At 44.4% G+C, this 12,114-nt stretch overlaps 1 protein-coding gene across 3 annotated transcripts in view; it reads left to right on the plus strand.

Moving 5' to 3' along the window:
* The window catches only part of ZNF804A (zinc finger protein 804A), a 312,097-nt gene that overhangs the window by 171,062 nt on the left and 128,921 nt on the right, over positions 1–12,114 (plus strand). Inside the window, exon 1 of one of the 3 annotated variants that reach the window (XM_015868019.3) lies at positions 10,025–10,511. The exons of 1 other annotated variant lie outside the window; for it this stretch is intronic. In XM_015868019.3, coding sequence (XP_015723505.2) covers positions 10,350–10,511 — 162 coding nt within the window. In that variant the 5' untranslated portion in view covers positions 10,025–10,349. Of the gene's footprint in view, positions 1–10,024; positions 10,512–12,114 lie in introns of those variants that run through there. One more of the 3 variants, XM_085553586.1, reaches the window with a different exon arrangement.

Genomic DNA, 12,114 nt, shown 5'->3' on the forward strand with positions numbered 1-12,114 from the left:
GTCTGCATCCACATCCAGTAAATGGGGAGAGGAGAGAAAAAAGCCCCACACCTTCTGAGGTGTTTTCAGGAAGCTGACTGATGAGCATGTACTAGAAATACTTTCTTGCCAGATTGTTGTTGTTGTTGTTTTTAAATAAGAAAACTAGCAAAAACTGTGCTTTTTAATGGTAGTAGCAGTGCTGTAAAATGGGAGCGCCACAGCTGTCAGTTAGAATAGTAAGCATTCCCATTCTGACTGCTGTAATAATTATTTTAGGTTTAAATCTCATCATTAAGAACACACAAGCAGTAGGAGGTGAAACTGCAAAATCTGCAAAACAGAGAAAATGATGAAGCTGAGGGATGCAGCCCTCATTTCCTACAACCACTCATCTTAAAATGCTGCCCATTACATAGTGCAGGAAGTACTTAAATTCAGATTGCTGCTCATCTCCTTTATTCCCAGAGGACACGTGTGGATACTAAATACCCATATATCGTTTGTAGATATCTTTTCTTTTGGCCTTGCAGTAAACATCTTGTGATGGAGAAAGTTTAAATTTAGTGGTTAAAATTCACTCATTTTCTTAATTAAAAGAACAGAATTACTCAGAGAGAAACCTTTTGAAATCTGAGTTGATATGGAAATCACCTCGTAGCTGCAAAGCTTACAAATGTAATAAAATGTGGGGGAGGAGATAGATATATATTTAATAGCATTTGGAATACAAGAGTCAGTAAAGAGGTACATGCATCTTTTTTTGTCTCATTCTGCACAAAATACACAGTGCATGTATTTCATGCAGGGGTGATGTCTTGTAGTGGAGGATCTTCTCAATGATATTGCTTTACTGTGTGTACTCTGACAGGTTTCATTCATAAATCTCATGTACTAACAGCGTTTTATGATGTATCATTATAGAAGCACTAAAAAGATACAGTTCCTCTGAGCAGAGTTTGCAAGAAAAAAATAAGAAAATTTCCTTTTGAAGACAGTCAAGTACAGCAAGCCAGAAGTGTGCTATTTTTGCATAGATTTGTGCATAGGAAGCATCTTCAGGAACACAAGATGGGATTTTATCTCTGTAGGTATACATCCATTCTTAAGGTATTTTTATCACGTACTGCAATCTAATGTTAGATCCCATAGGGGGGATTTTGCACGTTCCTTTCTCATTTCAGTTAGGAAATTAAATCCTGATAAGGTCCTATATGGTGTCTCTTATCGCTCTGTAGAAGAACAATTTGTAGGTTGAAAAGACATATGGTTTTTCATCTTTATGAACCAATTCTGACCCACTGGAGTTGGTTTCCTGCTGTTGTTTTCAGAAGGTCAGAAAATTCTTTGCCCAAAACTCACTTATATCACTGCTAGCCTTCAGTTGCAGGAATGCTTTGATAGGTCCAGAGTGCATGATTGAAGTATTGCATGAAAATTGATTTGTAATAGATTAATACAAATAGTACTTGGTTTTCTTTCAGCTCGCTCATTAGTTCCTCATGCAAATGGTGAGTAAGCTGCAGATGAGAACTGATAAGAAAACATACTTTGCAAAGTGGAGCATCGGGTACAGTTAAAAAAAAAAAATAGACTGTATTGAAAAGGAGCAAACTGTGGATGTTAGCATTCTGAGATGTCGCTATGAAAGATAACACAGGCTTCCCATCCCTGAAAAGAGCTCAGGAGGTCAGTCTGAAACGTCCATGTCAGCACTCACCAGTCATCTTGTGTGAGTATAAAGTGCAAGAGATGAATCAAGTATCAAAGGTGGTTGATAACTGAAAGTCCAAATTGATAGTTGATAATCCAGTGTGAGGCTGAGTGCATCCCCTACGCTATCTGGCTATGCTTACATAGTGCAACACCCACCCGAGTCACACAGGTAGTAAGATACATGTGTGTGTCCTACTTACTCATAATCAGTTTCCTCTTGCAGTGGTGTTTCCTGAATATTATGTCAATTCTCAGTTATTTGGTTGCAACTTTGGGTTTTTCAATCTTTCTGGTATTGTTGTGAAATTAATCCCTACTTTGCTTTCTAAAATAATGTGGTGGATGCCGTGGAGACAGATATCTGCCAATGGATTTAAAATGATGTCTTTAAGAGATGGTCTTTAAATGTAATCTGCCTGCAAGTAGATTATGCTTTTGGTCATTTGGACACAAAAGATTTTTATAAGAGGGTTTTCTGCTCTGGAAAGTGAATAAAGGGAATTTGGAGATGATGTAAGAAAATGACGGAGAAGCTCAGAATCAGCTCATGGTCAAGAATGAAAGTAATGGTAATAAAGCTTTACTGGTAGAAACAACAAGGATACAGATTAGAGATACTGTGTCTTGAAATAGTGCATGAGTATTTGTAAAGATGAAAAGAAGAGCTTGAAGGTCTTCTGATTTCTGTGTTGGGCCCTAGAATCGATGGGGATTTCTAGAATGTAGCAGTGAAGAAGTTTAAAAGCTGAAAGTTTAGACAATGTAAGGTGCTGAGGGACTGTCCTGGCAGTGGGTGAGTCTACGAGGCTATGTCCTCTGGGCATTTAATGGAAGGCCTAGTGTAAAGAAGATATCTTAAAAACCAGTTGGGCAGCAATCTGGAAAACTGTTTCAAGGAGAGATTCAGATATGATATTTGTCATCTTTTCACTTGGTGTTTCCAATTCTCATCGCATTGGGTGAAAAAGGACCTATGATTTGTCTTAATACAAAATGCAAACCTCACAATCTGCTTCAAAAGAGGTGGAGTTTTATTGTGTGGTTTATATTCCATGTTTTGAAACTCACTCTAGATCAGTGGATTTGTCGTAGCTTTTTGAGTCATGAGAGTTTTCATGCAGATGACTTTTGTCTTCTGCGTGTTTTTAACTTACATTTTTCCTCAGTTTTTAATTAGCATTTTCCATCTTAAACAAAGGAATTTAATACGCTGGGTCCAAAGGACCAGTGGGCTTCTATCTGTTGACTTTAGAAAACATTTTATATTTTAGTCCTCTTGCTGGTTCTTGCATTTCAGATACCTCAGTGTTATTGGTTCTAATGGGAATGCCATTGTTATGGTCAGTTCAAGGCTAGTTGTAAATACTTGGGAGCTGTCAGTATAGAAATTCTATAAAATCAAATATGTGTAATTCTGGAAGTTATGCCTCTTAATTATATGGTGTTTATGACAGATGTACAGAGCACAATGACACAACTTGGTAGAGCAAATTCTCAGCAACAAAACACTAATTTTCAACATGGTGACTTCCATTAGCTGTACGTTCTCACCAGGGATAAACAAGCTGATGCATGCCATGCTCATGTAAAATATATAATCTGCATCAGTGGAGATGACTCACTGTCACCATTGCTGAAATGCACCACCCACTGCCTCTCTGTGCTCACATCCACTGTTGGTCTCCATAAATGTTCAGCAAGCATCAGTGGATGTCAGTGTGTGCCATTTTTTTCTATATGGAGGAATTCGGTGACCAACCTTTGTTTCGTGCACACTTCCGTGTCAGCCAACCCCTCTGCTGCCATCTGTTGCACAGCAACAAGATGTAATGGAATACTGGTGGGAAGATCCAACCTTTATTGCCATACTGCCAACATAATAAAATAGGAGGCATTACTTTCAAAGCAGCCCTCATATTTTATTAATAGATCTTCTGTGTTCAATCCAGGTTTGAGTAGAGGAGGAGTAGTGTACAATTATGCAGTATGTCAAGAAACATCGGCACAGCAGTGGCAATAGAAGCAGCTAGCTTTGTACAGCATGTACATGTTATGCAAAGAAGGAAGTGGAAGAAGGTCTGTTGCAACTGGGGAAGGCTTAGTAGTCAGTGACCTGTCTGAGGACTTTTATCACCAGGAGTGCTTGCTGTTAACCATTATATGACTGTGGCTGTAGAGCAGGGAAATGTTGAAACTACATTAAAAATTTCTTTCCACTTAATTAATAAGCGCACAATGCATATTAATTTAATTAAATTAGCATGTAATCATTAGTAGTGGCAATACCTCATCCACCCTTCCATCCTGGAAACAAGGAGGACTCTTTCAAGTCAGGGTTCAGCAACAAAAGAGCAATAGAGCTCTAAGGCCATTAGAAACTTGGATGAACAGACTTCTCATGTTGCAGCTGGTTTTCTGTTTACCAGTGGCAGTTGTCTCTGTTACTAATGATAATACTCTGCCTTGTCTTCTGATTACGTGTTTTTTTTAATGTGAGATTACATGAGATATCCAATAAAATGTACATTGGGTTAGAATGCAGCATGATTTCTATAGCTTGAGCTAATAAGCAAGTTTTTCCTTAATTAAATGAATTATGTAAATATTCCTTAATTGTCAAAATGCCAGAAGTGATATACTGGGCTTTAAAAATCCTCCCTATTTTTAGAACTGTATTAGTTTTGTTTCTTAGAATTGAAGTTTTCAGGCTAGTAACCTATAGTATGCTCAAGGCTATTTTGATTCAGCTATTCTTAATTAAGTACATAAGTTAATAATGTTTTGAGGTGGAATAAATCTTTTTGATGGTATTTTTAGCGTGCCTACTTGCAATTAGATTCTTCCTGCACAGCAGACAGATTGGTTAGTCATTAGTTATTAAGGAAAAATTATGTAATTGTTCTAATGAGTAAACAGGGCCTTTCCCACAGGAAGCCCACAGTGTTAAGCACCACTCAGGAGGACTGTAATGAGTACTTCAAGAACATTTGAGCACTGTGTGTATCTACCTGTATTTCAATGGCAGATGGTAAAATCTGAGGGCTAAGTTGTTATTATGGTGTGTTAACATAGCCTATGTATATCCTGGCATAGGGGTCCTACTGTTGCAAAAAAAGGAGAATACCTGTAAAGGTCCCTTCTTATTAGAAGAGATGAAGCTTGGGTGCTGGACAGTAAGTGTAGCCGTAAGTCTTTGGCCTCTTACAAACCTTGCTTTACGTTCACAAGGAAGCCTTGCAGTGTTACTGATGAAACACTTTGTGGCTCCTGGGCAGTAGAGCACACAAAGTGAAGCTGTGCCTGTCTCAGTTATCCTGATGAACTTCACCATTGTTGAGAGCTTAAGACAAGCTCTTGGATTATGCCTTGTGCTTAATACAGTGTTCACTTACCTGCTCTGTGCATGAGGTGCAGTGTAAGTTGGTGCCATCTAAATTGTATGCAGCAGTATATCGTATCATACAATAGTAGAAGTGTATTCCCCAAGCATGTACTTGATATTCTGCTGTGTTTTGGTGTTGTTAGAACAAGCACCCTGTGAAAGTGAACAAATTAATGTCTGGTTTGATTTATGGTGTCTTAAACTGGGAGGTTGTAACCATAAATACTGTAGAGGGTTTTGATTTTCAGATGGTGCCGAACATTCTTCTCCTAAAAATGAGATTTCTGAGTTGTGTAGTCTTAGGGAAATAAACACATGGCTTTGAATTCTAATTTTCTTTTTCTTCTGACTATTACAGATCACAAGCTTACAGGAAGCCATAATAGTGTGTCATAGATTGAACTCAATGAAATTTATTAAAATATTAACCACTGTTATTTTCCTGGTGGGTCTCTAATTTATATTGGCTCATTCAGGAATAATATAGTTCTACTTTCTGACCTATTATCAGTGTCACAGCATCACCCCAGCTCTGCTCAGCTTTTATATTGAAAAGATTATGGTAGTGAGCTGAATACTAAAGAAGCGAAAGGTGTTTAATTATGGAATTATCACACCAGTCATTCAAAAAAATGTTTAATATTCTTTGTTCGTGTTCTGAAAGATTTTAGAAACATCTTATTCCACCTTCTGTTGGTGAGGCACAAAGGCTAATGAACATATACATTTCCAGTGTTGTGCATGTACATATAGCCATGTGTGTGTGTTCATAAACAAATATGCGTCTAGAGAGGAGTGTGTGAATACCTGAATGAGTACTGGTTCTGTTCCAAGTGCTTTTCTAGTTTGGAACTTCTTGATCTCATTACCACCACCCAGTGGAAAAGCTTGGATGCACTACCACGTCCTGGCATGAACTTGAGGGTGCCTGGTGGCTCTTCATGTTGCTGATGCAGATGAAGCAAATCTCAGCAAAGGTGGTTTCTTATTGACTGTGCAAGACTTGTGATCAATTTCTTAGATCCATGTAGCTCTAGAAAATAAGTTGTATGGATGGAAAATAACTGATAACTGGCCCCAAACTACCTGCTATTTGAGATCTCCAAATGTACAGTTATCCTATTTATTCATTAGTTTGTTTTTCTTTTCTGAGTTTCCTTTTGATGCCTCATTATTTTGGATAAAAGCCCTTTGCCTCTTAAATATATTTGAAATGTTGTAGGTATTCAACAGATCAAGTTTGTAACTGGTTAAAGTTAAGTAAAAAGCAATTAGTTGGTGACATTTCAAGCCTGGTGCTCATTAGTCAGCTCCCGTTTCAGAATATAGGAGACACCTGTGGGCTGCTTTTAATCTCCTTGGATCTTGGGCTGTGGAGTTAATGCAATTGGTTTTAATGTTGGGCAAAATATGTACTTTGTTTGCTGGATTTGAGGGACTTTTAACTGTTGACACAGAAAATGTGCCCGTTCTGTGGCCTTAGTGCATTTGTTGGTTTTATTTCTGAAGGGAGGGACACACTGTTTTATGGATTTTCCCACTTCTGTGTTGTTCATTGCACTGTTGTGTTAGATTATTATGTAACCAGATTTCAGGAGGCATTATAGTAGCCCAGGACTCAATTGCTGGTGCTTCCTTTGCTGCATGTGTGCATGGTGGAGGGTTTGCTTCAGGGGCTGTGCAGTGTGGTTTAACTCAGTGAGTGGCACTTAAGGTCTATGACAGTATCACCTTGTAGCTAGAATGCCTTGCAGTCTACAAAATGAAAGAATGGGGTGAAGCAGAAATGCTTGAAGTATTCTCACTCCTTAAGGCACCATTTGAGAGGTGTGGCTTGGTGTCTAGTTTGTGTGCTACAGGCTTCAAACAATTTCATTTATTTTTTTGGGGTGGGGAGAGGATGTTTGGGGTGCAGAGCTTGCAGAGCAAAGCAAAGAGCAAAGAAATGATATACTTACATAGAGTACAGTGTTTCTTAATACATCTCTGTGCCTGCTTCCAAGGTCAAGCAGAAAAATTATGTAGTTCATGCCTTAGCAGTTGTCTTCTTGTGACTTTGGAGGGCTGCAGGGTGTAGCCCAAGACTTTGCAGGGCTCCAGCACACTGCTGCCTTTTATTAGCCCTTAGCAGTTCTCTGTGTCCAGGACAGGGAGCAGCTGTGATGTGATGCAGGATGTCCTGAGCAATGAGGCTCAGGGAGGTGCTGGAGTTGCTGTCCCTGGAGGTGTTAATGAACCACAGAGACGCAGCACTGAGGGATGCGATTTAGTGGGCATGGTGGTGATGGGTTGGAGTTGGACTTGGCGATCCTAGAGATGTTTCCAACCTTAATGATTCTATGGTTCTGTTTCAGTGTAATGGCCTTCAATAGGTAATATGGATGCTTCTATTTTTCCTTGCACGTAATGCAAGGATGGCAGGCAGCTAAATAGCAGGGGCAAACGCGGGCGACTAAGTGGGAAAAATAAAGAAATGAAGGAGAGCAATAGGAGGAGACTGCAAGTAGAGAGGAGATGATTAAAATAAAATGATGAGGAAGTGTGTCTTAGCAGAGTGCTGTGAGGGAGAGGTTCTTAAAGCAGTCTCAGTTGTAGTGCATTCAGTGAGAATTGCTGTGGGAGCTGGACTGAGTTACCTGTGACGTACCATGCAGACACTTCTTGCCATCCTTGATGGATACGTTTCAGCAGCAAGGTAAGCGATTTCTTAGAATACTTTTAGTGGATAGTACATGCACTGTGACATGCTTTGGAGGTTGCTAAACAAAAGGTGGTTGTTGATACTGGGGAGTATTTTTCTCTGAATTGTGCTGTGCCTGGTTCATGAATGATGAATTCTACAAAGTATCAAACTGCAGAGTACTATTCTGATTGTCACAGGCAGAATAGGATAAAGGTGGAAATAGGTAAGGCTGGAGGGTATGTAGAGCTATGGGCTCTGGAGCTTATGCAATAGCCATTTGCTAAGAAGGAAGTAAAGTTTTGTAAAGGAAGCACCTGAGCACGTGTGATCATAGCAGAGGAACAAAAAGGCAGAAAGAGTGCAGGAAAGGGACTTCTGAGGGACACGTAAGGAAGACTGGAGATAGCAAAGAGTCAGAGGAGCAGCCCAAAAGAGAAGAGTGGACAGCCTGAAAATGTAGAAGACATAAAGTTTGCTTATTTGGTGCCATTTAGTAACTGTTCTCAATTTCTTGTATGCCTAGCAAGAGTTCACAAGCAGTGTTGGCTGAAAGCAGCCAGCCCTGGCCATGCAAATGTATGTGTTTGGAAGGCAATTAAATGCTGACGACATATAATGAAGTGGGCAGCATAAGTATTACAGAGAAAAATGTTCTTTGCAACAGTGGCTGCGTGAAGGGGCTGTCTGCTAGGAGCTGGCATAATGGGAACATAACATACAGAAAAGGTGCTTGAAGTGTGTTTTATGCCTTGGTCCAGACAAATGGAGTGGCAGTAGTTTTCCTTAGATTTTTCTTGGCTGTTTCTGTCTTTTCCTTCTTTTATCCTACCCAAATTTGGGATGGTTTTGGAAATCTTGCTGCCCAGAGGAGCTTCCCAACAAATCTTCCAGTTGGCAGCTGTTCCCTTGCCCCAGCGCCACCAAAATCCCCACCAGGACATGTAACATCATGGCTTCCAGCAACCTGGTGCATATACATGGAGGTCCAATCATGGTGATATTTCCATCTGTGGGATTGCCTGTGTTTGAAATTGGGGTGTGAAGGTGTGATGGGTGTGATGATAAACACAGCAAACATGATACTGTCCTCATATTTATGCTGTAATAAACCTGACTGTATTTGTCTGTATGCATGCATAAGTGCAAACAGATTAGCGTTGTGCTATGTGTGTGTACATTTTTCACCTTTTGGGGCTGTAACAGCAGCAAACTGTCCCTCGGCTGTCAGAAGTTTCTGCTGATGGCATTTCCAGGATTCCTCCCAAAGCACTGCAGCCTCTGAAGGATGAATGACAGCTGTCACGCTGCACTGCTCTCTCTAGGATGGGAAGCAGGAACAGATAGCAAAGTCTTATCGGAGTGAGGCACCTCCCATAGATTGTTGCTTCCTGTACCAAGGGTACAAGCTGCACAGATGCTGATGGGAAAAGGGTCTGTCCCCATTTACCCCTCGTTTTTCCAACCTGCAGTTCGTCTTATTTATGAGGAGGGGTTGGTTAGGCTCCCGGTATTTTCTTATCAGCAGCAAGTGCAGATAATAAGGGGTTGTTTTTGGAGCTTACGTTGTGCTTCGGGGCTTGTTTTTGCTTTTAGCGTTGCAATTTATCATTGTTTAGCATCTTGGATTTTTAGCTACATAGAAGAAAGTAAGCGAGGAGGCAAGCTGGCTGGGGATGTGCAGTGCCTTGTGTGCTAAGGCTGCAAGTCACAGGTCTCTGAGGGGAAAAAGGACTCGAGCATCTTCCACGCTCCCGTCTTTTATCTTGTGACAACGTGTGGCTGGCAGCGGGCGCTGCCGCAAGAAGGGCTTACCCCGAGCGGGGAGCGGGGGGCGCGGCACGGGCAGCGCTTGCTGCCGCACCTCCTGTCGCCGTCTTTGTTCGCAGGGACGCGGGGGGCAGAGCGGGGCCGTCCCCGGTTCGCCGTCCTTTCCCAGGCAGGGCTCCTGCCGGTGCAGCGCGACTGAGCGCCGGTGCGCCTCGTGAGTCTGCGGCACCCGCCGCACACGGCGTCCCTGGCCGGGCGTGGGGTGCTGCGGGGTGTAGCGGCGGGTGAGCCCGGCTGGGCATAAATGATAACGCGAATGTGGAAAGACAGAAAAGCGGAGCGGGCGCAGAAAGGCGGCGGGGTGGAGAGATGGGGAGCGGCGGGAGGAGATGAGGAGAGAGGGAGGGGGTCCTGAGCATCCCTCTCCGCCCCCCAGATCTCGCCGAAACCAGCCCCGCCCAGTAAAGAAAAGAGAAAAAAAATGAAGGGAGGGGGCCGGCGGGGCGGGCCGAGGGCTTTTCCCGGCCGCCCCTCGTCCCTCCCCTTTACCTGCGGGCCCAGGGGGGGTGGCGGAGGCGGCGTGTGCCCGATGTCCCCCCCTGCCCGCCGCCGGCCCGGTGGCTCCCTGCCATTGGCTCGGCGCAGCGGACCGGCACGGCCGCCCGCTATAACAGCGCTATGCCCGCCGCGGGCGGCGGCTCACACGGCGCCGGCGAAGCCGCGGCGATGCTGCCGCTCCTCCTCCTCCTCCTCGTCCTCCCTCGCCGCCTCCTCCTCCCCCGCCAGCCGCCGCCGTGCCGGCTGTAAGCCGCGGGGCCGCGCATGCCGCGGGGCTCCCGAGAGGGCCCCCATCGCCCGGGGAGCCCCGGCCCCATGGAGTGCTACTACATCGTCATCAGCTCGGCGCATCTCAGCAACGGGCACTTTCGCAACATCAAGGGAGTTTTCCGAGGCCCCCTCAGCAAGAACGGGGACAAAACTCTGGTAATGGCTTCTCCTCCCGCCTCCCCCTCCCCTCGCTCCCCTGTCCCTCTCGCAGCCGAGGCTCCGGCGAGGTGGAAACTGCTGCGTGTGTGTTGGCGCTGGTGCAGGGAGCCGGAGTCCTGACCGGGCGCTTTCGTTATTGTTATCGCTAGGTATATCTGTATGGGGTGTATGGTAGTGCCTGCCTGTGCCGGGGGTGGGGCGCAGCGCCTCTGTCTCTGTCCAGCACCTCCCACGCTGGGGTTCGCAGCGGCTCTGCGCTCCGGGCTCAGCGCGAGGGCTGGTTGGGAGCCCTGGGGGGGCAGCTGGGGATGGGCATCGTGGGGTGGGCATCACGGGTTGGGCAGGGCTCTGCGAGCTGCACGGGGGTCGGCAGTCTGAAGCCCCGGTGCAAGTGCTGAAGCTGTATCCGGGGATGCTGTCAGTGCGTATCTGGTGCTGGGGACAAGGTGCCGGTCACCAGGTGGTTTGCATTGCCCTGGGCACGAGGGATAGAGGGTGGTCCCACTCTGAAAGTGAAGAGAGGAGCAGGAACTTGTTTACTTGGGTAGGGGTTCTTTGGGTGCAAAGCTTCATTTGTTCGCTTGCTGCTTTGGAAGCTCTAGAAATTAGTGCTAGCTGGTTGGTTGCTGAGTTAATTAGAAAATGTAACTCCAGGTTTGGAAGGGATCGATCAGTTAACAGCACCTGGCTCGGTAACTTGGGAATGGCTTTGCAGCAGATCAGCCCTGTCACTGTGTGGACGCGCTGCGTTGCTGCCTTAGCATCTCTTGCCTTCTGCCTTGTGCTGAGTTGCTGTGCTGCTGCTCCCTGAACTTCAGCCAGCAAAGAGAGGCACCTCAACCCAGCGCGTGTCCTTCTGCCCACGTGAGCCTGGGCACCACCGCAGGCTGGGTGCTGCTCCCTGTTGTGCTGCAGGAAGTATCGGGGCTGCTGGGGCTCAGCCATGCTGCCGTCTCTCTTGTTCCCCAGCCCCTTCTGCCGGAGATGGAGCAGGGCTTGCTGCCCGTCTTCCCATTCCCTCGAATGCACGCCCTATATTGATGGGGAATTTACTGAAGTGCTTAACATTTGCTGGAGTTGGCAAGCTTGCAATTTCTTCCTAAATAAAGAGATTAAAACAAGGCTGAGCCAAGTCATAAAAATAGTAACTACTACGAGAGAATCCGAGGCAGATTTTTGGATGGTTTCAAGTGTAAAGTTCCTGCTTTCATGTTGTAAATCTTACAGTAATTTTATGTGCTGTGGCTTCTGCCTATTTTTCTATGAGGTAATACATTCTTGGAATTTTAAACAAATATTTGTAGCATCCATGAGATGGCAATGTGTGTGTAATATCTCACTGTCACAGCTGCCAACCCAAGACCTACTGTAGCAACGCTCAGAACACTTTAAATAATTGCATGAAGCATCGCCTTTTCTCTGCAGAACAATTTCAGTCACGATACGTTTGGCAGGCTGAGACTGCTCTGGTGTAACTTTAGGACTGCACATCATCTTGCACGTCATGATTGATCCTGTTTCAACCGTGTTTTCTTTATTCTTTTTATGTATATTTGAAAATTTTCCTTGATATAAAAAGAGTTGGGGTTTCTATTGTTGG

The sequence above is a fragment of the Coturnix japonica genome, chromosome 7, assembly GCF_054131305.1.
Source record: "Coturnix japonica strain WE chromosome 7, WE-NBRP24, whole genome shotgun sequence".
Taxonomy (NCBI): domain Eukaryota; kingdom Metazoa; phylum Chordata; class Aves; order Galliformes; family Phasianidae; genus Coturnix; species Coturnix japonica.